Source organism: Heptranchias perlo, chromosome 2 (assembly GCF_035084215.1).
Source record: "Heptranchias perlo isolate sHepPer1 chromosome 2, sHepPer1.hap1, whole genome shotgun sequence".
Taxonomy (NCBI): Eukaryota; Metazoa; Chordata; class Chondrichthyes; order Hexanchiformes; family Hexanchidae; genus Heptranchias; species Heptranchias perlo.
In genome coordinates, this window is record NC_090326.1 from 25761333 (window position 1) to 25788435 (window position 27103).

Sequence of the window (27103 nt, forward strand, 5' to 3'; positions counted from 1 at the left end):
CGCTGCACTGTCGGATGTGCCGCCCTTAAGACGAGGCGTTAAACTAACCCGTCTGCCCTCTCAGGTGGATGTCAAAGATTCCACGGTACTATTTCGAGGAGGAGCAGGGGAGTTCTCCCTGGAAATTATATTCTCCTTGGATGATATTTATCCCTCAACTAACATCACTAAAACAGATTACCTGGTCATCATCTCATTGCTATTTGTGGGACCTTGATGTGCACAAATTGGCTGCTATGTTTCCTACATCACAATGATGGGGTAGCTGTGTTAATCAGAAACAACAACGGCAGTAGCAAGAAAGCACACAACTAACAAACAGAATCCATAGGGAAACTACATGGCACTTGGGGGGGGGGGGGGGGGAGGGGTTAAGGAATCTCTTGACATGATGTGTAAAGTATCATGTGGTGAGCCGTCCCAATCAGTTAGGATATATGATGTTGGACTGTACATGGCTCGTGGGACTTCAGTCCAAATTCCAAACCATAATAAGGTGTAACTGAACACCAGTAACCAAGTAATTCTTTCATCACATACTTTAAAAAAAAAATCATTACTGTAAATGTTTTCTCAATGTTCCGTCATCAAGTTACCCCAGCTGACTGAAGTACATATACTTGTTAACTACAGGTTAATAATTTAATGAAGAATCCAGTTGCTGGATAAATCCCACCCCTCAAGAACGAATGATGTAGCGAGTGGGCTTTTTGTAGGAAAAATAAAGCTCGAACTGGCATTATTTACCCACAATTCTCAGCAGGAAAGTGTAAACCTCCTGTCCTCTGGCCAGAGAAAATGGACATAGCAATTAAATTAAAAAAGTTAACAACTGAAGGGAATACGTGAACATTGGACTTTAGTTCCCCTTTCAAATACCTGAAACCACTTCGAAACCAGTTACTACTGTAACATCCATGACATGCCATAGAGTTAGACCCCTGTAATTGAGATTTTAATCAGATTAACAAAAGGATCACACGAATATTATGAAGAATGAACATAGAATGTCAAAATCTGTTGTTCTCAAAATGTTTACAATCATTTCCACTATTGCTATGGCTATAATTTTCCATCTTGAAAGTTCCAATTGTCCCAGTATTGACAGCCTTTTGGGGGAAAGAGAGTTCCAGATTTCTACGACCCTTTGTGTGACCCATTCACTCCTGAATGGCCTAGTTCTAATTTTAAAATGATGCCCCCCCCCCCCACTGTTCTGGATTCCCCCACCAGAGGAAGTAGTTTCTCTGCATCTACCCTATCAAATCCTTTTATCATTTTATACACCTTGATTAGATCACCCATCTTTATTCAAGGGAATACAAGCCTAGTTTATGCAATCTGTCTTCATAATTGATAAAAAGGAGGTACTAGAAAGGCTGGCTTCACTTAAAGTAGATAAGTCACCTGGTCCGGATGGGATGCATCCTAAGTTGCTGAGGGAAGTACGGGTGGAAATTGCAGAGGTACTGGCCATAATCTTCCAATCCTCCTTAGATATGCAGGTGGTGCCAGAGGACTGGAGAATTGCATATTTTACACCCTTGTTCAAAAAAGGGTGTAGTGATAAACCCGGAAAATACAGGCCAGTCAGTTTAACCTCAGTGGTGGGGAAACTTTTAGAAACAATAATCTGGGACAAAATTAATAGTCACTTGGACAAGTGTGGATTAATAAAGGAAAGCCAGCACCGATTTGGTAAAGGTAAATCGTGTTTAACTAACTTGATTGAGTTTTTTGATGAGGTAACAGAGAGGATTGATGAGGGCAATTTGGTTGATGTGGTATATATGGACTTTCAAAAGGCGTATGAAAAAGTGCCATATAATAGGCTTGTCAGCAAAATTGAAGCCCATGGAATAAAGGGGCAGTAGCAGCATGGATACGAAATTGGCTTAGTGACAGGAAACAGAGAGTAGCAGTTGTTTTTCGGACTGGAGGGAGGTGGTATACAGTGGTGTTCGCCAGGGGTTGGTACTAGGACTGCTTTTTTTGATATATATTGATGACTTGGACTTGGGTGTACAGGGCACAATTTCAAAATTTGCAAATGACACAAAACTTGGAAGTGTAGTAAACAATGAGGAGGATAGTGATAGACTTCAAGAGGACAGACAGGCTGGTGGAATAGGCAGACACATGGCAGATGAAATTTAACGCAGAGAGGTGCGAAGTGATACATTTTGGCAGGAAGAACGAGGAAAGGCAATATAAACTAAAGGGTACAATTCTAAAGGGGGTGCAGGAACAGAGAGACCTGGGATATATGTGCATAAATCTGTGAAGGTGGCAGGACAGGTTAAGAAAGTGGTTAAAAAAGCAAACAGGATCCTGGGCTTTATAAATAGAGGCATAGAGTATAAAAGCAAGGAAGTTATGGTGAACCTTTATAAAACACTGGTTTGGCCACAACTGGGGTTTTGTTTCCAATTCTGGGCACCGCACTTTAGGAAGGATGTGAAGGCCATAAGGAGGGTGCAGAAGAGATTTACTAGAATGGTCCCAGGGATGAGGAATTTTAGTTATGAAGATAGACTGGAGAAGCTGGGGTGGTTGTTCTGAGCTGAGAAGGTTGAGAGGAGATTTGATAGATGTGTTCAAAATCATGATGGGTTTAGATAAAGTAAATAAAGAGTAACTGTTCCCATTGGCGGAAGGGTCGAGAACCAGAGTACACAGATTTAAGGTGATTGACAAAAGAACCAAAGACGACATGAGGAAACACTTTTTTACGCAGTGAGTAGTTATGATCTGGAATGCACTGCCTGAAAGGGTGGTGGAATCATGGTTTTCAAAAAAGGAATTAGATAAATACTTGAAGGGAAAAAGTTTGCAGGGCTACGGGAAAAGAGCGGGGGAATGGGACTAACTAGATTGCTCTTACAAAGAGCCGGCACAGGCTTGATGGGCCGAATGGCTTCCTTCTGTGCTGCAACCATTCTACGATTCGATAATAATTTAACCCTCAAAGCTCCAGTATCCGATGAATCTGCGCTGCACCCCCTCCAAGGCCGATATATCCTTCCTGAGGTGTAGTGCCCAGAACTGAACACAATACTTCAGGTGGGGTCTGACCAAGGCTCTGTGGAATTGAGGTATAACTTCCTCCCCTTTGTATTCCAGCCCCCTTGAGATAAAGGCCAACATTCCACTAGCATTTCTGATTGCTTTTTGTACCTTTCCACTAGCTTTTAGTGATTTGTGTACATGGGAAGAAATAAAACCCCATGGTTGCACTACTTCCATTTTCTATTTCACACTGCTTGATAATGGCTCCTACCATTGTTACAGACCTGTAAACAGCAGTACCTCATTGTACTGCTATACAATTCAATATGCTTTCTTCAGCCACAACCCAAGTTTTGAAACTACAGTTCTACTTCTGGGTATTTTCGGATTCGAATTGACACTATCAAAATTTCACATTCCCACTATTATATTTCACTGAAATCTTAAGTGACAATTCTGCATGCTTATACTTCACCTAATTTGTACAGAAAAAGATGGCGAATTAGGATTGCAGATGCAGAAAGACTGGTTTAATCACTGTGATTCCTTAGTATAATAGCTGGAGCATCAAGGCCAGACATGTCCTACCACCACCTCACCCCCACAGCCATGTAATCTCTTAGCAGAGACAAAACAATCCACAGAAAAACCCAGGGCCAATAAGGGAAAAAGTACTCTGGAAAATTCTTCTCCGAACTCCTCAGGCGATCGAAACTCGTCCAGGAGATCACACGGGCCAAACGTTAGCTACAAAGACACCTACCTTCTATATGATGTGATCTCCGCCCCAGTCAGGAACTGGTCCAGCTCCCTCTTGAAGGCAATACAGAGAGTCAGCACCCACCACATCAGCCGGCAACGCATTCCAGAGACTCACTACTCTCTGGGCAAAGAAGAGGCTAACATCCAGTCTACTCCTACTCTTGCGTAGTTTAAAAGCACGACCCCTGGTCCTCCCCAATCTGGGGCCGGTTCGATGGACCAGCTGGTCTTTTGCTGCCCTTCATACGTTCGTATATGATAAATAATTGAGTAAACAAAGACACACTGTTAGAATCTCTGGAACATTGTTAAAATGCACAAATATTTATTTTCCCAAAAGAGTCACATTAAACCAAAAGGATTTCAGGACAGCAGCGGAGTCACTGCTCCAGGTTTTGTGGGGGGAGGCGGCAGGGGGCAGTTTCATTGCGAGGGACCAGCCTTAATTTCAACTTTTTTTTTTACCCCTTTCAGGAGGTTTTACCTGGCAAGTTGCTCTTAAGTTCAAATTGCTCTTCAAATTCTTTTGGATAATAGAAACAAAGGTTCAGAAATTGACTCGAGAAATTGTTTAAACTTAAACTGTATGTCACAGTTACAAGTCACACTGCTTTACGTTCATAGTATACATGTTATATGTATGAACCGAGCATTAATTACAATAGGAATTGACATCTCCGTGATGGTGATGCTGGGACTAGTGCACAGCCACATCATGGCTAGTGTCAAAAACACTCACTGACTGGACAGGGAAAGGGCTAGTATCACCCAAAGCCAATTTTAGACGTCTCTTAGCAGCTGGTTATACAGCAGTACGGGGTGTAAATAATTTCTTAGCTGAAGAACAGTTATGCAGGAGGTACCAAAGACCACACATTCTACCACTAAGGCACTTCTGTGTTGCAACAACTAATTATGATAAAATAAATGAGGTCATTGTCTCTTGTAACACGAGGAATAGATGAGTGCGGGAAATATTAACCTCCTAGACAACTAACTTCAATGTGGACAGTGCATTTATTATTGCTTTGTGAAATTCATTTTCTTTTGCTGTGTCTCGTGATTCCCGTCCTCACAGCCTGCTAAGCTCTGATGCAACACAGCAACTCAGGCTGACCCAAACTGTGCACTTACTGTGGATCTGTTACAGTGCTCAGAGTAGCGGCTCTTCGATCCACAATACACAAGTAATGTTTTATAAATCGAATCCCCGCTTGTTGGTGGCATTGTAAGTATTGTGCGTGAATTGTATTTCCAGTACGGTGCTACTAGATTTTGTTTGCACAGATGGTTATGAACGTATTGGTGGAACTGAAAGTTTATGGTTTGGAACCATTTCGCAGGTCGATTCTTCCACCAATCAGCTGTGATCTTTTCAGGATAGATGGCACCTAATGCAACCAAAAACAGGACAAAGAAGGTTTTTGATTAATTCACGATCAGAAGGTTTAAATCCACCTTATTCAAATTCATTTGCTTTCAATGCTGCAAACCTATTCAAGCCACCAACTAAATTGCTACAGTGTAGTTAAGAATGCAAACTCTTCAAGCCATGGGAAATGAGTGGCCCAGTGGATTATTACGCCTTCAGCAAGTCCTCAATCCAGTTCAGAGTAGCTACTCAGACTGGCAAAAGGTGGGAAATGGGGGATCGGTGCTGGGACCATAATTTACATCAACGATTTGGACTCGAGAATCAGAAGTACAATTTCAAAATTTGCGGATGACAAAAAATTGGGGACTGTAGTTAATATAAAGGAAGAGTGCAAGAAGACATTAATAAACTTGTAGAATGGGCGTGTAATTGAAAAATGAATTTCAATATAGCTAAGTGTGAGGTGGTGCATTTTGGTAGGAAGAATATTGCTTGGATAATTACAGTCTAAATGGGGTAGAGGAACAAAGGGATCAAGGGGTACAGATACAGAAATCACTAAAAGTAGCAGGTTAATAAGGCCATAAAAAAGTCAAATCAAGCACTAGGGTCCATTTCGAGAGAGATAGAATTGAAAAGCAGAGAAGTTTTATTAAACTTGTATAGAACTTTGGTTAGACCTGTGCAGCCATTTCATGATCAGTACGACCATTGTGTTAAGAGGCAGAGTAGGGAAATTATGGAGGTTACAAAGGCTATTTGCTTTCTGAAGGGTGACGGTTCCATCGCTGGAACAATCACTTTGAAAGCAGACGAAGGTGGACATAAGACTACTGCAAAGGGAGAAATTTCCAGACTGACTCCTGGAAAACATGCGTTTCACATGCACACTTTTGGAGACATTTCTAACGGCTGTGGCAGTGCAGGACCTCATTTCAACCCCTATAATGAAACGCACGGTGCACCACAAGATAAAAAGAGAATTGTAGGCAATATAGAAGCTGATGAAAATGGCACAGCCTGTTTTGAAATAGAGGACCGACTTCTTTGCTTGTCAGGAAAGCATTTAATTCTTGGACGTACTATGGTGGCTCATGAGAAGGAAGATGACCCGGGCAAAGGTAATGATAAGGAGAATCTTGAATCAGGAAACCAGGGAGCAGATGTAACTTGGGGTGTAATTGGAATAGACGAAGACAAGTAAATATGTAGCAAAAATTCTAATTAGAGACACTGTACTGATTTCAGAGTCCTAAATCTGCAGTCCTTGTTATTGAACAGCAATTGATTCAAAATTACATAGTTAAATTTGCATTGTTTATAGCAACATGCATGCAATTGTTCCACTATATGTCAGGAACTTCATCACTGGGGCCTGTTTTAAAAGTCAGTAAGTTTAAAAAAATTGGCGTCAACTTTAACATCCTTTAATTTTTTCCAGCAGGTTTTATTTTTTTTCTTTAAACATTGAAAATTGACATCAAAGAATGACTTGGATGAGTTACTGAGCCTAGCAGTACAAAAGAACTAAACTGACATAACAAAGCTGAAAAAGCAACCTAGATTAATAATGGTATCAATTAACCTGGCACAGGCCGGATGGGCCGAATGGTCTCCTTCTGCACTGCATCGCTCCACAGACCACACTTGGAGTAGTGTGCACGGTTCTGGTCTCCATATTATAATAAGGATAGCAATGATGTGGAGATGCCGGTGATGGACTGGGGTTGACAATTGTAAACAATTTTACAACACCAAGTTATAGTCCAGCAATTTTATTTTAAATTCACAAGCTTTCGGAGGCTTCCTCCTTCCTCAGGTGAACGATGTGGAAATGAGGATTTCATTTCCACATCGTTCACCTGAGGAAGGAGGAAGCCTCCGAAAGCTTGTGAATTTAAAATAAAATTGCTGGACTATAACTTGGTGTTGTAAAATTGTTTACAATAATAAGGATATGAAGGCATTGGAGAAGGTGCAAAAAAGATCACAAGGATGTTACCAGAACTGAGAGGATATACTTATCTCTAGTGTACTCTGATGAAGTTGGGGTTAAGGCACATCCTTGGGAACATGTAACTGGAGCTTTACCTTGAATCTAACCTGTGATGCATATGACCTGCAAGTGCTCAATGTTGACATGAGGACCAAGTGTTCCTACTACAGCACTGACACTAACGAATCAAATGAGCCTAAGGATTTACGAGAAAAAATATTCACACCAGAACGATTTAAATGAAAATAGGTTTGGTTAAAACTCATCAAATGAGATTATTACTAAACATAAAATAAAACTATCAATGCAGATCTCAATAGCTAGCAAATTCACTGCACCTTAGTAAATGGTTATCATTTTCAACTTAACATAATCAGAGATAAATTATTTTTCATATCGACAGCACAAGTCTGCGTGTGAATTTAAATGTCAAATTTCTTAAGTGAATTATCTTTTGTAAAAATATTTAAATACAGTACAAATATGAAAGATCTGCATTTCGATCAATAAGCCCTATATAGTCAACATTTTTCACAGGACTCAAATATAATTTAATGGAATGCACAGCCTGAAAGGTTGGTGGAAGCAGATTCAACAGTAACTTTCAAAAGGGAATTGGATAAATACAATCCTTGAAAAGGAAGAATTTGCAGGGGCAATGGGGGAATAGCGAGGGAGTTCAACTAATTGGATAGCTCTTTCAAAGAGCCAACACGGGCACGATGGGCCGAATGGCCACCTTCTGTGCTGTTAGATTATGGAGATAGGATTGAAACATACCTGTGGAGGAGCTGGAGGCTCGAGGTGTCGGCCCAGAAAGGATAGCAAGCGTCGCCACATTAATCCGCTCCCTAGAAACATTATTCCAGTTATCAACCAGAAGAGCCTGGGGTCCTGAAAACAAAGGAAAGGAAATTGTTTCCAAGTTGATGGCGCTATACAGGTTGACTACTAGGTTTTTAAAAATATTTTATCAGTTCTGCAGGTTTCAAATGATGCGGGTTGCATCTTTACTGAACATTACCGGGGATATGTTTTGTATTTATTCTATTATTAATTTGTAGCATTCAATTTATTAGTATCTTACTGTTCAGGGTTGACATTGTTGAATTGCACATAAATAAACATATAGCAATACTGAATTTATTACTGATTTCCAGGTTTTATGCAGCAGCATATATAGGTAGCAGATCTCTCGAGTCATTGCTCGCAGTGAGTCAGAGGACGTGCTGGGTTTTTTTTATTCGTTCATGGGATGTGGTGTCGCTGGCGAGGCCAGCATTTATTGCCCATCCCTAATTGCCCTTGAGAAGGTGGTGGTGAGCTGCCTTCTTGAACCGCTGCAGTCCGTGTGGTGAAGGTTCTCCCACAGTGATGTTAGGTCAAAATCCTGGAACTCCCTTCCTAACGATGAAGAAGGAACGGTGATATATTTCCAAGTCGGGATGGTGTGTGACTTGGAGGGGAACGTGCAGGTGGTGTTGTTCCCATGTTCCTGCTGCCCTTGTCCTTCTAGGTGGTAGAGGTTGCGGGTTTGGGAGGTGCTGTCGAAGAAGCCTTGGCGATTTGCTGCAGTGATCCTGTGGATAGTACACACTACGGCCACAGTACGCCGGTGGTGAAGGGAGTGAATGTTTAGGGTGGTGGATGGGGTGCTAATCAAGCGGGCTGCTTTGTCCTGGATGGTGTCGAGCTTCATGAGTGTTGTTGGAGCTGCACTCATCCAGGCAAGTGGAGAGTATTCCATCACACTCCGGACTTGTGCCTTGTAGATGGTGGAAAGGCTTTGGGGAGTCAGGAGGTGAGTCGCTCGCCGCAGAATACCCAGCCTCTGACCTGCTCTTGTAGCCACAGTATTTATATGGCTGGTCCAGTTAAGTTTCTGGTCATGGTGACCCCCAGGATGTTGATGGTGGGGGAATCGGTGATGGTAATGCCGTTGAATGTCAAGGGGAGGTGGTTAGACTCTCTCCTTTTGGAGATGGTCATTGCCTGGCACGAATGTTATTTGCCACTTATCAGCCCAAGCCTGGATGTTAACCAGGTCTCGCATGCGGGCACGGACTGCTTCATTATCTTTTATGCTATGCAATTATGAAGGTCATTAATTTCTGCTTTTTAATAGCCAAAATTCAACTCATTCAGAGCATTGTGGGAGCGTTACTGATATTTTCAAGCTTGCATTCCATCATTGTGTGCCTACTTGGTTGAGAACTGTCAACCAGTCAGCTTATTACTATTAAATGTCGGTAATTTTATCTCCTACCGTTTCCTTTTTTTAAAAATAAAAGTGTCCATTATACACAGGAAGATAGTAGGGTAGGTGTTCCAGGTCAGCAAGTAGTTTGAAGGAACATCACAGAGCAGCACTTGGGGTGAGTGGTTATGGAAGAGTAGTCCTGGAATCTGGGATAATTGAGAGAAGGGGTCATCGGGTATGGGATTGTGCAAGGTCCAGAAGAACTGGTTGTGGTGCGTGAGAGGAGTGGGAGAGGGATCCCAGGGTGTGGGAGCAGTGGGATGACTGTGATGGGAGCTTTGGAGGGGCGGAGTGGGTGGCGGTACTGGAAGGGGGAGGCAGTACTGGAAGGGGGAATCTGCAGGTTTTAGGATAGTGTATAATATACCAGGAAAAATAGCTCAACAATGCAGAAGTCAGTATTAATATCTTTGTATTATAAGGATAACACATAGTTTAGATTAGGTTGTTAGGATTCTGCAGGGAATGCCATTGCAATTTAAGCAGCAGCAAAGGTTTTGCGTAAAGGATTATAGGTCGTTAGGAGACAACATGTCTAGGTTTCAGTTCTTATTATTTTGGTAAGGTGTGATGTTTATAACCATGCAAAATTGTCTTATCTTCTGCGGATAAAAAAGGAACGACACCCACATTCCAGTGAGAATGGAATGTATGTAGTGTGACATTGCCATCTACTGGTTCTGTAGCATACAACACAAAGGTCACATGGCAATAACCTCAGTTTTTTTTAGTTCATTCATGGGATGTGGGTGTCGCTGGCAAGGCCAGCATTTATTGCCCATCTCTAATTGCCCTTGAGAAGGTGGTAGTGAGCCGCCTTCTTGAACCGTTGCAGTCCGTGTGGTGACGGTTCTCCCACAGTGCTGTTAGGAAGGGAGTTCCAGGATTTTGACCCAGCGACGATGAAGGAACGGCGATATATTTCCAAGTCAGTATGGTGTGTGACTTGGAGAGGAACGTGCAGGTGGTGGTGTTCCCATGTGCCTGCTGCTCTTGTCCTTCTAGGTGGTGGAGGTCGTGGGTTTGGGAGGTGCTGTTGAAGAAGCCTTGGCGAGTTGCTGCAGTGCATCCTACGGATGGTACACACTGCAGCCACAGTGTGCCGGTGGTGAAGGGAGTGAATGTTCAAGGTGGTGGATGGGACGCCAATCAAGCGGGCTGCTTTGTCTTGGATGGTGTCGAGCTTCTTGAGTGTTGTTGGAGCTGCACTCATCCAGGCAAGTGGAGAGTATTCCATTACACTCCTGACTTGTGCATTGTAGATGGTGGAAAGGCTTCGGGGAGTCAGGAGGTGAGTCACTCGCCACAGAATACCCAGCCTCTGACCTGCTCTTGTAGCCACAGTATTTATGTGGCTGGTCCAGTTAAGTTTCTGGTCAACGGTAACCCCCAGGATGTTGATGGTGGGGGATTCGGTGATGGTAATGCCGTTGAATGTCAAGGGGAGGTGGTTAGACTCTCTTGTTAGAGATGGTCATTGCCTGGCACTTGTCTGGTGCGAATATTACTTGCCACTTATCAGCCCAATCCTGGATGTTGTCCAGGTCTTGCTGCACGTGGGCACAGACTGCTTCATTATCTGAGGGGTTGTGAATGGAGCTGAACACTGCAATCATCAGCGAACATCCTCACTTCTAACCTTATGATGGAGGGAAGGTCATTGATGAAGCAGCTGAAGATGGTTGGGGCTAGGACACTGCCCTGAAGAAATCCTGCAGCGATGTCCTGGGGCTGAGATGCTTGGCCTCCAACAACCACTACCATCTTCCTTTGTGCTAGGTATGACTCCAGCCACTGGAGAGTTATCCCCCTGATTCCCAATTACTTCAATTTTACTAGGGCTCCTTGATGCCACACTCGGTCAAATGCTGCCTTGGTGACAAGGGCAATCACTCTCATCTCTTTTGTCCATGTTTGGACCAAGGCTGTAATGAGGTCTGGAGCCGAGTGGTCCTGGCGGAATCCAAACTAAGCATTGGTAAGCAGGTTATTGGTGAGTAAGTGCCGCTTGATAGCACTGTCGATGAAACTTTCCATCACTTTGCTGATGATTGAGAGTAGACTGATAGGGCGGTAATTGGTCAGATTGGATTTGTTCTGCGTTTTGTGGACAGGACATACCTGGACAATTTTCCACTTTGACTGGAGATGCCAGTGTTGTAGCTATACTGGAACAGCTTGGCTAGAGGCGTAGCTAATTCTGGAGCACAAGTCTTCAGCACTACAGCCGGGATGTTGTCAGGCCCCATAACCTTTGCTGTATCCAGTGCACTCAGACGTTTCTTGATATCATATGGAGTGAATCGAATTGGCTGAAGACCGGCTTCTGTGATGATGGGGATATCAGGATGAGGCAGAGATGGATCACCTACTCGGCACTTCTGGCTGAAGATAGTTGCAAATGCTTCAGCCTTGTCTTTTGCACTCAAGTGCTGGACTCTGCCATCATTGAGGATGGGGATGTTCACGGAGCCTCCTGCTCCCGTTAGTTGTTTAATTGTCCACGATTGGATGTGGCAGGACTGCAGAGCTTTGATCTGATCCGTTGGTTGTGGAATTGCTTAGCTCTGTCTATAGCATGTTGCTTCCGCTGTTTAGCCTGCACGTAGTCCTGAGTTGTAGCTTCACCGGGTTGGCACCTCATTTTTAGATTCACCTGGTGCTGCTCCTGGCATGCTCTTCTGCAGTCCTCATTGAACCAGGGTTGATTCCTTGGCTCGTTGATAATGGTAGTGGGGGATATGCCAAGCTATGAAGTTACTGATTGTGATGGAATACAATTCTGCTGCTGCTGCTGATGGCCCACAACACCTCATGGATGCCCAGTTTTGAGCTGCTAGATCTGTTCTGAATCTATCCCATTCAACATAGCGGTAGTGCCACACAACACGACGAACGGTGTCTTCAGTGTGAAGACGGGACTTAGTCTCCACAAGGACTGTGCAGTGGTCACTCCTACCTGTGCTGTCATGGACAGATGCATCTGCGACAGGTAGGCTGGCGAGGACAAGTAGGTTTTTCCCTCATGTTGGTTCTCTCACCACCTGCCGGAGGCCCAGTATGGCAGCTATGTCCTTCAGGACTCAGCCAGCTCGGTCAGTAATGGTGCTACCGTGCCATTCTTGGTGATGGACATTGAAGTCCCCCACCCAGAGTACATTCTTTGCCCTTGCTACCCTCAGTGCTTCCTCCAAGTAGGTTTAGAGCAAGTCACTGGACATTGTCCATCTAGGGGTATAAATAGGCTCAATGTCAGTAACTCTTTGGCATTCTGTGCAGAGAACTCGCTTGGATTGGTTCGTAGTTCGCAGACCCCGACGGATGTTCTACTTGTAAGTGTATAGACATATAAACTTGCTTGCATTTTCCATCGATATTAATAAAACCAACAAGTTGATTTATCTCTGGTGTCCAAACCTATATAATTTGGATTAATCGCCTCGTTTGATCTAACACAGATAGCAACAGTGGGAGGTGGGTGCCACTGAGAAAAGCACAAATCTACAATTTTTAGATTTTTTTCCTCATTTTTAGACATTAGCTTATTGACTTTGCCCAGGCTTGGCTCTGCTACTTTCAGGATTCCTGCTCTTGTTCAGGACCAGCTCCTGCCTAATCCTAAAATGGCACTTCAGATCTCAAAGCACCAGTGCTCGCCTCCCCACCACCACCCCCCCCCAACCTTGCCATCTGTTTAGTTCTGTGCCTATTCCATTGTAGCACTGCACCATCATTGTTTTAAAACCAGATTGCCAATTTGTTGGCAAAGGAATGAGCAGCACGAGGCAGGCTGAGGGTGGTCGATTTCTGGAGTGGGACTGAGTGCGGGCAGGCGAGTGATAGGAGGAGACAGGGCCAACACTGCGTGATCACTTTTGTATCGGGAGCGGGCCTAAGCACAGGCAGTTTGGGAGGGAGGAGGCTTTCATCTCAAGCCTCTATGAGAGATGTAAAGAATCTTACAACACCAGATTAGTAGCAATAAAGACAATTAGGTTCTGGACAATGGGGGTCAAGCAGGCTAGAGGTGAGGGAAACACTGGGTGGGGGGGGGGGATGAAGGAAATTGGGGAGATGATGGGAGTAACAGTAAGCAATAGGGTGGTGAGAATGAAGTGGCCTCTAGCTGCCTGGGCATGTCATAGAAGGGATTTGGAGGGTTTGTGTTCCTCGGGCAGTAGTGGGGTACAATGGGCAGAGGGGACTAGATACAGTGGTGGTGGCAGTAGATATAGTTGTGGGGTCGGGGAAATGCTAAGGGGTGAAGAGAGGCTGTGGAGACAATAGAAGATGACGACTCAGGTGAAATTGGAGGCTGCAGTGTGCGGATTGAGGGTTAAATAAGACAGAGAGCAAAGGGAAGGGAAGGAAACAGGAGGTAGTTCAAAGGGGCAGCATTAGAAGCGAGAGGCTGGTAGGAAGTGGAGGAGGTAGTGCCAAGCTGATGGAGTATGAGGAGTGATGGGATAGGCGAGTGGAGAAGCAAGACGGGCACAGCACGAGGGTGGGCACGTGAGATGAGCCACTGAGGACTGTGGGCCATATTTTCTTACACCTACCACTGCTGTCGTTCAAACCACCCATCACCTATCCCAAACAAACAAAGAAAGAGAGAGAAAGAAGCAGAAGAGCACAGAGACAGAACCAAAAACAGAGTTACCAGAGAAACAGTAAAGTAACAGCGAGACAGAGAAGTCTTTTTAGCCTGTCTAGAACTTCCATCTTGTTGATAATAAAAGTAATTGGCAAAAGAACCGGACAGAAGAGGAGCAGAATATTTTTTATACACACCGAGTTATTACCTGGAATCCACTGCCTGAAAGGGTAACTTTCAAAAGGGAATTGGATATGTACTTGAAATGGAAAAATTTGCAGGGCTATGGAGAAAGAGCAGGGGAATTGGACTAATTGGATAGCTCTTTCAAAGAGCTGGCACAGGCATGATGGGCCGAATGGCCTCCTTCTGTGTTGTGAGATTCTATGATTCATTAAATTTGCTCTGGTTATCTCTGGCTGGGGAAGGGCATGTTGCTCAAGTCTTTGCTTCCGAATACCTAAAGAAACAATTATTCAGAATATATCAACTGTTTGGTGTTCATCTTCAGTTGAGTGCATTAGCATCTTTTATGGTTCTCATCTTTTCTCTGACTGTCCTCTTTCCACTGTGGTTCTGGAAGAATCTTTTACCGTTATGTTTTATTGCTGTAACTAAACTTTTTTTTCTACCAGAGGCCACTCCCAGTATTCCAAAAAGGGAAACTGAAAAACGTCTAGTCGCAGTGGCAAAACATCTATTATATATTAAAGCCGTTGGGTGGGTCGCAATATTCCACACAGTACCCGTCATGCCTGTAGGTGGCATTGTAATATAGGTGCCCGCAGTGTTAAGTCACATAACATTATGAACCTAGACTCAATCCGCAGCTCCATCCTTGCCAATCCAACCTACTTGCAATTTCTCACTTTGACGACTGGGTGGCACTGCAGCAACATGTGTACCTCAAGCAAAGCCAACCCGCACAGAAGCCAGCTGGTTACTGTTCCTGCGATGTCAGTTACCAAGACTGTACATTAAATCGCTCTCACCTCTTCAAAGGAGGATTCCAAATTCATACCAAAGGCAACGCCCAGAATTCCAAAGAGGGAAACTGAAAATGTTCCCATCGTCAGTTGGAGGTTCAAACGCATCATCACGTTACGGTGGCTGCAGAAAACCAAAATTAAATAGTGCACACCCACTGATTCCAGTTGGGAGTATGTTCTACAGTAAAACCACACAAAGGGCATCAAGTCTACGGGAGTACTTTTAAATATTACGTTTTCAATTTAACTATTCAATGTTTTGAAAGTAAAATTCATTCTACGCACAAGCACCATTAGTGTTCCCTCTGATAACTGAGCATGAAGAAGAAAAAAAATCTGTATTTGTTATTCAAAAAGCCTGAATGAGCATTATTGGTTTGCCCATGGGAAGAATGTTTGGACACATCATTCCTCCTACACCAAACTCTTTACCAAACCCCCGATAACAGCTACTTACTATTTTTATAGCCATTAATCTACTTCTTCATCCTTATTTCTTCACATGAATATCCTTTCAAAATGGTGGGTTTTTTAATTACGATTTCCTATTAACAAATTTTCTACGTGAAACAGTTATCAATGTGATTTGTAATAAATTTAATTGGGGCATCAGTTTACAAACAAAACCTGTTGGTCAATAAGAAAATGTGTTGATAAAAATTCTACTGCACTGATCAGTTAGTTGATCAATAATGAGGGAAATACAGTCAAATAAACAATAGTGTGGGTGCACCTTGCTTCATTCTAAGACTTCAGCAGTCAGGGGAGGGTTACTGACAATAACCAACCTGTCTAAGTTGATAAAGATGATGCTCTCAGAGTCATCTATTAACACTTTCAGCTCTCGCGCTGCATTGGCTAGGTCTTCAGCCTGTCGGTAATAACTTTCAAGAAGCAGTTCCATCTCTTCAGTGGGATCAATTCCTGTATTACTCTGGTTACTGCAAACAAAGGAAGTATCAACAATTCCCATCAACACAGCACAAGTGCTTGAATTAAAGTACTGCAAACTTTCTATGGTCACTTCCACAAGAGGCATACCTCAAAACAACAGCAATTGGCAGCAGTTCAATAAACATAATTCTTTTCAAATATACCCGTTCAGTACTTCTTCATTTCATACCTCTCAAAATATGCACTCTTCACAGCACAAGCACCTGCAGATTATTTATCCCTCTCCTGATTTACCCTGAGGTAGGGGGTACAGTTCTATGGGGAAGTATTATCTGTAAGATTATGTTTTGATGGCCATCATATTTTGCAAGATGTGCTGTCCTTTCACCTTTGGGTCCTGGGGTTTGAATTCAGCCCAAGAAAGTGTGATCATGGTTTCAGCCTTCATGGGGCCAAGCCTGAAGCTCAGTTTGATTTTTTCGCAATCCAGTTCCCAAAGGAAAGGAATTCACAACATCAAATTGTCTTCAGTTGTTGCATGAGTTGCTCCTGTATTGCCAATCTTACTTGAATGTCATAGTGACTCAAAATGTGGAAGAGGAAACACTGATGTTTAGTAGAGAGCATGCCTTGCAGAAAGGGCTAAATGTATCATCACGGCAAAGCAGGGGAGCTCTGAATATACAACAAATATTTATCTGACCCAACAACAACAACTTGCATTTATATAGCGCCTTTAACTTAGTAAAACGTCCCACGGCGCCTCACAGGAGCGTTATCAGACAAAATTTGACACCGAGCCACATAAAAAACCTGCAGGGGGATATAGACAGGCTGGGTGAGTGGGCGGAGATTTGGCAGATGCAATACAATATTGGAAAATGTGAGGTTATGCACTTTGGCAGGAAAAACCAGAGAGCAAGTTATTATCTTGATGGCAAGAGACTGGAAAGTACTGCAGTACAAAGGGATCTGGGGGTCCTAGTGCAAGAAAATCAAAAAGTTAGTTTGCAGGTGCAGCAGGTGATCAAGAAGGCCAACGGAATGTTGGCGTTTATTGCTAGGGGGATAGAATATAAAAACAGGGAGGTATTGCTGCAATTATATAAGGTATTGGTGAGACTGCACCTGGAATACTGCATACAGTTTTGGTCTCCATACTTAAGAAAAGACATACTTGCTCTCGAGGCAGTACAAAGAAGGTTCACTCGGTTAATCCCGGGGATGAGGGGGTGGACATATGAGGAGAGGTTGAGTAGATTGGGACTCTACTCATTGGAGTTCAGAAGAATGAGAGGCGATCTTATTGAAACATATAAGATTGTGAAGGAGCTTGATCGGGTGGATGCGGTAAGGATGTTCCCAAGGATGGGTGAAACTAGAACTAGGGGGCATAATCTTAGAATAAGGGGCTGCTCCTTCAAAACTGAGATGAGGGGAAACTTCTTCACTCAGAGGGTGGTAGGTCTGTGGAATTTGCTGCCCCAGGAAGCTGTGGAAGCTACATCATTGAATAAATTCAAAGCAGAAATAGACAGTTTCCTAGAAGTAAAGGGAATTAGGGGTTACGGGGAGCGGGCAGGAAATTAGACATGAATTTAGATTTGAGGTTAGGATTACATCAGCCATGATCTTATTAAATGGCGGAGCAGGCTCGAAGGGCCGATTGGCCTACTCCTGCTCCTATTTCTTATGTTCTTATCAGGAGATATTAGGACAGGGGACCAAAAGCTTGGTCAAAGAGGTAGGTTTTAAGGAGCATCTTAAAGGAGGAGAGAGTGGTAGAAAGACGGAGAGGTAGGGAGGGAATTCTAGAGTTTAGGGCCGAGGTAGTTGAAGTTGCAGCAGTCAATGGTGGAGCGATTAAAATCGGGCATGCGCCACTTATAGAAACAAACATGCAAAGTTCAGCTTCAATTTGAAATTTATATCCAAATTTCATCAACACTTGGGCACCGAAGCTGAAATATGGATAATAAAACATATTGATCAAACTGCATTTATCCCCAATAACCAGGTATAATGTGAAAAAGCTGGCCACTGTTTCCCCTCACCGTCATGTAAGAGCCTGGACAATGTGCGTCAGCTAACTATCAATAATGGAGGACAATCACATAAGCAAAAGTTTCCATACTTGGAAAAATAAAACTAAATGTCATCTTCTATAAAATTTAACTTCATAAGCAGATTTTTTTTTGTTTGCAGTTCCACACATTTCCCCTACCCCCATAAAACAAACCACATATAGGATTTCCATTTAGTTAAAAAAAAAGCCACCAAAGTTCTCAACAAGATAAAACTGTTGACCACACTATCCCAGCCGCTCTATCAAGAAGTCAAAGGCACAAGGGGACTTTTAACACAAGTAAAATTAAGTAAAGCTGTACACTTACAAAAAACGTTGATCACTCCATTTGGTGAGACAGAGCTCTTCTATTAGTTTCTCTTCATCTAGGATCTCCAGTAACGTCGCCTTGAAGACCTTTACATCAGTCTCCAACTCAGACAGGCTATGAAATAAAGCAGATATAAAGTTCTGATATAAGTGTATCACAAGCTACATTTAAAAAAATTCGTTCATGGGATGTGGGCGTCGCTGGCGAGGCCAGCATTTATTGCTCATCCCTAATTGCCCTTGAGAAGGTGGTGGTGAGCCGCCTTCTTGAACCGCTGCAGTCCGTGTGATGAAGATTCTCCCACAGTGCTGTTAGGAAGGGAGTTCCAGGATTTAGACCCAGCGACGATGAAGGAACGGCGATATATTTCCAAGTCGGGATGGTGTGTGACTTGGAGGGGAACATGCAGGTGGTGTTGTTCACATGTGCCTGCTGCCCTTGTCCTTCTAGGTGGTAGAGGTTGTGGGTTTGGGAGGTGCTGATGAAGAAGCCTTGGCGAGTTGCTGCAGTGCATCCTGTGGATGGTACACACTGCAGCCACGGTGGGACGATGGTGAAGGGAGTGAATGTTTAGGGTGGTGGACGGGGTGCCAATCAAGCGGGCTACTTTGTCCTGGATGGTGTCGAGCTTCTTGAGTATTGTTGGAGCTGCATTCATCCAGGCAAGTGGAGAGTATTCCATCACACTTCTGACTTGTGCCTTGTAAATGTTGGAAAGGCTTTGGGGCGTCAGGAGGTGAGTCAATCGCCACAGAATATCCAGCCTCTGACCTGCTCTTGTCGCCACAGTATTTATGTGGCTGGTCCAGTTAAGTTTCTGGTCAATGGCGACCCCTAGGATGTTGATGGTGGGGGATTCGGCGATGGTAATGCTGTTGAATGTCAAAGGGAGGTGGTTAGGCTCTCTTGTTGGAGATAGTCATTGCCTGGCGTGAATGTTACTTGCCACTTATCAGCCCAAGCCTGGACGTTGTCCAGGTATTGCTGCATGCGGGCACGGACTGCTTCATTATCTGAGGGGTTGCGAATGGAACTGAACACTGTGCAATCATCAGCAAACGTCCCCATTTCTGACCTTATGATGGAGGGAAGATCATTGATGAAGCAGCTGAAGATGGTTGGGCCTAGGACACTGCCCTGAGGAACTCCTGCAGCGATGTCCTGGGACTGAGATAATTGGCCTCCAACAACCACTACCATCTTCCTTTGTGTCAGGTATGACTCCAGCCACTGGAGAGTTTTCCCCCGATTCCCATTGACTTCAATTTTACTAGGGCTCCTTGGTGCCACACTCGGTCAAATGCTGCCTTGATGTCAAGGCCAGTCACTCTCACCTCACCTCTGGAATTCAGCTCTTTTGTCCATGTTTGGACCAAGGCTGTAATGAGGTCTGGAACCGAGTGGTCCTGGCAGAACCCAAACTGAGCATCGGTGAGCAGGTTATTGGTGAGTAAGTGCCACTTGATAGCACTGTCAACAACACCTTCCATCACTTTGCTGATGATTGAGAGTAGACTGATGGGGGGGTAATTGGCCGGATTGGATTTGTCCTGCTTTTTGTGGACAGGACATACCCGGGCAATTTTCCATATTGTCGGGTAGATGCCAGTGTTGTAGCTGTACTGGAACAGCTTGGCTAGAGGCGCGGCTAGTTCTGGAGCACAAGTTTTCAGCACTGCAGCCGGGATGTTGTCGGGGCCCATAGCCGGGTACGGTAGCATAGTGGTGATGATACATATTCATTTAACACATCTGCATATTAAAAGTTTTATGTCGGCCATACTTCCTGACAACTTTCCATTACAAATGTGGACATAGGAACCTGCCATGGTAGTTATAATGTTCTGCCAGTAGAGGTGCTGCAGTGCTGGCTAACAATTACATGGAGCATAAACTAAAGTAATTAATAGACAGAAAAGGTAAACATTTAAAATAATCCATATTCATGATGTAAAGATAGTTCCCTCCCTCTCTCTACCTCAGCTTCCAAGTCTTGCCTTTGATTTTCTCACATAAACGCTTCATTGGGTTCTGCCAAATCCCAAATTGCAGTTCATACTATGAACAACAAAGATGAGAGTTGAGCTCATTTCCCAGCTGGAAGTTGCAACATTTTAGGATTGTAGCAACTGAGTCATCTTGTGTAACTCCATCCTAAATAGCTCTGTGAGTAACAGATCTTCATACTTATAAAAGAATGGTGGTAACCTGCACACTATATATTCTTACCATTAGGCATTGTACAACTCTATAATTCTAACTGCTGTTAACCTGGGAAAGGTCACTACATTCTGTAATAGAAGTGATAGATATTTCTATGTTAAAGCTTTACATATGAATTCCTAGCTATGCCTAGTACAGTGCATTTAAAATGGATTCCATCAAGTTGAAACATTAAAGGGCTTTCATTCTAAACTAATAATTATTGTGGAATTTGAGATTCACGATACTGTGAAGTATAGTAGCAAGTGTTTCTCAAGGGTATGCCTATTGTATTTGCAGCCTGAAATGTGCGGCTAGGTTATCTGCTTGAAACCCCCAGTAGCCTTTGAACTTTGTGAACCAAACTATGGATCCTTTGCAGGCCAGTGGTTATTTTATTTGTAGACTCCAGGCAGGTGGCAAAACAATGCGAGCTTGCAGATATAGTCAGCATTTCATGGCTGAATCATCAGAAAATAAACTTTGTTCTGCAGGCCACAGATCAGGTTGTTTGGTTTGCAAGCAAGTTAGGATGCAGAGAGCTGTTCCCATAGCTAGCTGGATTCTGCTTCACCAGGCTATTAATTGGGTATGCAAGGCCTGGACAAGATGTTAACTGTAACTTATCAAACAGTGCAATGCTTAAGGTGTTCATTTGTCTCTTTAATCTTGTTTGATTGAGAGGCCTCTCAATTGGAGATAAATACAACAAACTCTTGACCATCTCTTTCGTTCACTCGGCTCAACTGTATTTCCACATCACAGCAGCGAAGGGGAACTCCATGAGCTTACGTTGCCATGTTACATTCATCCAAGATTCAGTCAAAGGACTCTGAATTTTGAAACACGATTGTTTTGATCTCAGAAAATGGTTTAAAATATTGATATAAATTAATACGTTGTTTATTTGCTTATTTATCTTGCTTCTGTATAAATGCATTTATCGTAATAAATTTGATTTGTAGTTTTAGCCTGAACTATATGGTCTGTCACTGTGGTATTTCCCCAAGTATCAAATTAATGATGGGCATCCTGTACATCTATTAATGCAGAATAATTCAGTAGAAGAGTAATGCTTAATCCTGTGGCAAGCTAACCATTTACTCTATGTAACAGCGAACAGTAGTGAACAGTGAGGAGGATAGTGATAGACTTCAAGAGGATATAGACAGGCTGATGGAATGGGCGGACACGTGGCAGATGAAATTTAACGCAGAAAAATGTGAAGTGATACATTTCGGTAGGAAGAATGAGGAGAGGCAATATAAACTAGAGGGCATAATTCTAAAAGGGGTACAGGAACAGAGAGATCTGCGGGTATATGTACACATATCGTTGAAAGTGGCAGGGCAGGTTGAGAAAGCGGCTAAAAAAGCATTCGGGATCCTGGACTTTATAAATAGAGGCATATAGTACAAAAGCAAGGAAGTCATGATGAACCTTTATAAAACACTGGTTCGACCACAACTGGAGTATTGTGTCCAGTTCTGGGCACCGCACTTTAGGAAAGATGTGAAGGCCTTAGAGAGAGTGCAGAAAAGATTTACTAGAATGATTCCAGGGATGAGGGACTTTAGTTAAGTGGATAGACTGGAGAAGCTGGGTTGTTCTCTTTGGAACAGAGAAGGTTGAGAGGAGATTTGATAGAGGTATTTAAAATCATGAAAGGTCTAGACAGAGTAGATAGAGAGAAACTGTTCCCTTTGGCGGAAGGGTCAAGGACCAGAGGACATAGATTTAAGCTGATTGGCAAAAGAACCAAAGGTGACATGAGGAAAAACTTTTTTTTATGCAGCGAGTGGTTATGATCTGGAATGCACTGCCGGGGGGAGTGGTGGAGGCAGATTCAATCATGGCTTTCAAAAGGGAACTGGATAAGTACTTGAAAGAAAAAAAATTGCAGGGCTATGGGGATAGGGTGGGGGAGTGGGATTAGCTGGATTGCTCTTGCATAGAGCCGGCACGGACTTGAAGGGCCGAGTGGCCTCCTTCCGTGCTGTAACCTTTCTATGATTCTATGTACCAAATTTCTAAGCTTTTGTTTATAGGAGGTACAGGTCTGCCAATGGAAACAGCCTTGTAGTTGTGAGCATAAAGAAAGTATTGGGAGAAAGCCCAGATTGTAACACATTAGTTGGATGTCTGGTTAGAGATCGGTTTGCTTAAATTGTGCTCTTACTTTTTGCTGTCTTGAAGTAAGACATGTAATTTGCTTCGATCAATTGACAGCTGTTTGGGGTCCACCAGGGCTTCTAAAGTCATTAGTACCTGAGGTTGCAACTCATTTAATCTTGCTTGCAGAGAACCAATCTGGAGACAATATAAAAGAGATTATCTTTAAGAAAAATGGATACACTCCATGTACTGAATTTCTATTGAGTGTACATTTTTGACATGTGCTCGACAGTGAAGCGAAATACAAAATTTCTTTTAACCTCAAGAATGTAAATGGAGATAAAGATTGAATTGTAGTAGAAGACAGAGGATTAGAACATGGTCCTTTCACCCATTGGATCTGGGTTAGATTCCAACCTGGAACGATGGAATGCAAGTATCCTCAGTTGGACAGCTCGAAATGCCCCTGCTGGAATGAGTTTGTGCGGGGTCAATCCAATAAATGTGGGCCCATAGCATAAAGGTGACCACAATTGGCAAACTGGCTCAGAAATGCAAAGAGACCACATTGAGCGTGAAAGGAAAATATGCACACTTGTACAGTGAGGAAGGAGCAAGGTTAAAGTTGAGGTTTTATATATTAGGAGATCCTGTCGCTCGTGGTGAGTTACGAGGTTGGAGGCATTATATCATGTAATACATAATGTATTATTCTGCTGCTCAAGTAAAACCGAATCCTTAGGACACATAGTCTAATTGCTGTTAAGTAAACACTAGATGGGTTCATTCAGAGTATAAATGTTATTCAGGCTACAGATTGTGTGGATACCATAGCATAGTGGTTATGTTATTGGACTTGTAATCCAGAGACATGAGTTCAAATCCCACCATGGCAGCTAGGGAATTTAAATTCAGTTAATTAAAAATAAAATCTAGAATAAAAAGCTAGTATCAATAATAGTGACCATGAAACTACTGGATTGTCGTAAAAACCCATCTGGTTCACTAAATGCCCTTTAGGGAAGGAAACCTGCTGTCCTTACCCAGTCTGGCCTATATGTGACTCCAGACCCACAGCAATGTGGTTGATTCTTAACTGCCCTCTGAAATGGCCCTAGCAAGCCACTCAGTTGTATAATCTTGCTACAAAAAGACATAAGAATAAAACCGTACAGAGCACTAGGCACCGGACACGACAAAGGCAAACCAAGCCCAGTCGACACTGCAAAGTCCTCCTCACTTACATCTGGGCTTGTGCCAAAATTGGGAGAGCTGTCCCATATAGCTGTCCTAACCCACTGCTCTCTCTCAGCTGATGAATCAGTCCTCCTCCATGTTGAGCATCACTGAGGGTAGCAAGGGCACAGAATCTACTCTGGGTGCGGGACTTCAATGTCCATCACCAAGAGTAGCTCAGTAGCACCACTACTGACAGAGCTGGCCAAGTCCTAAAGGACATAACTGCCAGGCTGGGCCCGTGGCAGGTGGTGGGAGAACAAACATGAGGGAAAAACCTACTTGACTTCGTCCTCACCAATCAACCTGTTGCAGATGCATCTGTCCATGACAGTATTGGTAGGAGTGACCACCGCATAGTCCTTGTGGAGACGAAGTCCCGTCTTCGCACCGAGGACACCATCCAACGTGTTGTGTGGCACTATCACCGTGCTAAATGGGATAGATTCAGAACAGATCTTGCAGCTCAAAACTGGGATCCATGAGGCGCTGTGGGCCAGCAGCAGCAGAATTGTATTCAACCACAATCTGTCACCTCATAACACGACATATCCCTCACTCTACCATTACCATCAATCCAGGGGATCAAATCTGATTCAATGGAGGAGTGCAGAAGCACATGCCCAGAGCAGCACTAGGTGTACCTAAAAATGAGGTGCCAACCTGGTGAAGCTACAACACAGGACTACATGCACGCTAAACAGCGGAAGCAACATGCTATAGACAGAGCTAAGCGATTCCACAACCAACGGATCAGATCAAAGCTCTGCAGTCCTGCCACATCCAGTCATGAATGGTGGTGGACAATTAAACAACAACGGGAGGAGGAGGCTCTGTAAACATCCCCAGCCTCATTGATGTAAGGACTTGCACAACACCAGGTTATAGTCCAACAGTTTTATTTTAAATCACAAGCTTTCGTAAGCATGACAGAAATTTGCATTAAACAGTGCGTGACAGACAGCTGAAGTTTGCTGGCTAGGAACTGCAGACTGGACGCATGGCTTTCATACTGCTACTAGCAAATCTCCCACGGATTTGCCAACAGTGAGTCTGAGGATTTGATAAAGTGTAACGTCTTAGGTTTGACAGCTGAAGTGTGACGGGAAGCAAGTGCAGCAGGAAGTCTATTAGGTTTATATAATCACCAATTAATCTCCTCAGAAACAAACAGTCATGTAGTTAATTCAAATGCCACTATTGTCATGGCTAAACCACAAGAAGAAATTGAAACATAAGAAATAGGAGGAGTAGGCCATACGGCCCCTCGAGCCTCAATAAGATCGTGGCTGATCTTCGACCTCAACTCCACTTTCCCGCCCGATCCCCATATCTCTTGATTCCCGTAGAGTCCAAAAATCTATCGATCTCAGCCTTGAATATACTCAACGACTGAGCATCCACAGGCCCTCTGGGGTAGGGAATTCCGAAGATTCACAAACCTCAGTGAAGAAATTCCTCCTCATCTCAGTCTTAAATGTCCGACCCACTATCCTGAGACTATGACCCCTCGTCCTAGATCCTTCAGCCAGGGGAAACAACCTCTCAGCATCTACCCTGTCAATCCCTCTCAGAATCTTATATGTTTCAATGAGATCACCTCTCATTCTTCTAAACTCCAGAGAGTATAGGCCCATTCTACTCAAGCTCTCCTCATAGGTCAACCCTCTCATCCCAGGAATTGAACCAGTTGCACCACCTCTATGGCAAGCATATCCTTCCTTAGAAAAGGAGAGCAAAACTATACACAGTACTCCAGGTGTAGCCTCATCAAAGCCCTGTACAATTGTAGCAAGACTTCCTTACCTTTGTTCTCTAACCCCCTTGCAATAAAGGCCAGTATGCCATTTGCTTTCCTAATTGCTTGCTGTACCTGCATGCTAACTTTGTGTTTCTTGTATGAGGACACCCAAATCTCTCTGAGCACCAACATTTAATAGTTTCTCACCATTTAAAAAATATTGTTTTTTTCTATTCTTCCTACCGAAGTGAATAATTGCAACTTTAGTTATAGCTACAATACCATACATTATTACAGGTTCCCATCAACCACAAAACATTACTGCAGAGTGCTGGAAGCCAACAGCTTCATTCAAGTAAATGTAGCAAAACAAATTTACTTAGCTTTATGTAAATACAAATAATTAAAGATTCTGCTTTCTACAATGGAAGGTTAAGAAGAGATTTAATAGAGCAGTGTTCAAATTTATGAAGGGTTTTGATAGAGTAAATAGGGAGAAACTGTTTCCACTGGCAGGAGGGTCGGTAACCAGAGGGCCCAGATTTAAGATAATTGGCAAAAGAACCAGAGGGAAAATTAGGAGAATTTGTTCAACACAGCGAGTTGTTATGATCTGGAATGCACTGCCTGAAAGGGTGGTGGAAGTAGATTCAATGGTAGGTTTCAAAAGGGAATTGGATAAATAATTGAAAATGAAAACAAAAAAATTGTAGGGCTATAGGGAAACGGGAAGAGTGGGACTAATTTGGATAGCTCTTTCAAAGAGCCGGTACAAGCACGATGGACTGAATGGCCTCCTTCAGTGCTGTATCATTCTATGAAAAAAAAAATTCCTCCCAACCACATTGCTTCCCGTTTTTTGGAACAGAAATCCAGTACCTTCTCAGGCAACGTTGATATGCATTCATTTTTATTCTTTTTGCAATATAAATAATTCTCATTTCACTAACCCTGTGCTGAAGTATTGCTTCTATGGCCCGGAATTCAAAAGGCAAAGAATACGTAACCAGTTGTCCATCTCCGGCTAATTGTGACGCCAGGTCCTTCAAAAGCCAGTGCTCCAGACTTGATTGGCGATAATCCAGGATAAGAAGATACTCTGGAGTAATTACAGCCTTGAGAATCTGTCAAAAGGAGAAAGAAAATGTACAACTCCTCTCGTGAAATTGCCAGCAAGGATAATACTGAGAAAGTATGTAGGTGAAGGTAGCTAAATTCTGAAGTTTATTCAGTTTATTTGATGGATCAGGGCTACAGAGTGCACCTCACAACCACAGCTGAACTCGAGCACTATCTCTGAGCTGAGTGTAAAATACCATTTCAGATTTTATTCTGTCTTTTGGCCCCGCCTGCCCTCTCAGGTGGATGTAAAAGACACTATTCAAAGAAGAGCAGGGGCATTCTCCCAGGAGTCCTGGCTAATACTTATCCCTCAACCAACATCACTAAAACAGTTTGTCTGGTCATTTATCACATTGCTGTTTGTGGGACCTTGCTGTGCGCAAGTTGGCTGCTGCGTTTCCTACATTACAAC

At 43.3% G+C, this 27103-nt stretch overlaps 1 protein-coding gene across 1 annotated transcript in view; it reads right to left on the reverse strand.

Annotated features, from left to right (window-relative positions):
* Nucleotides 1-4076: 4076 nt before the first annotated feature.
* Nucleotides 4077-27103, reverse strand: part of mrs2 (magnesium transporter MRS2) — a 28110-nt gene continuing 5083 nt past the window's right edge. The window contains exons 5-11 of the mRNA XM_068001476.1: nt 26520-26693; nt 22657-22787; nt 18273-18389; nt 15774-15926; nt 14989-15106; nt 7923-8036; nt 4077-5162 (exon numbers count right to left, since the gene is read on the reverse strand). Coding sequence (XP_067857577.1) covers nt 5091-5162; nt 7923-8036; nt 14989-15106; nt 15774-15926; nt 18273-18389; nt 22657-22787; nt 26520-26693 — 879 coding nt within the window. The 3' untranslated portion in view covers nt 4077-5090. The remainder of the gene's footprint in view (nt 5163-7922; nt 8037-14988; nt 15107-15773; nt 15927-18272; nt 18390-22656; nt 22788-26519; nt 26694-27103) is intronic.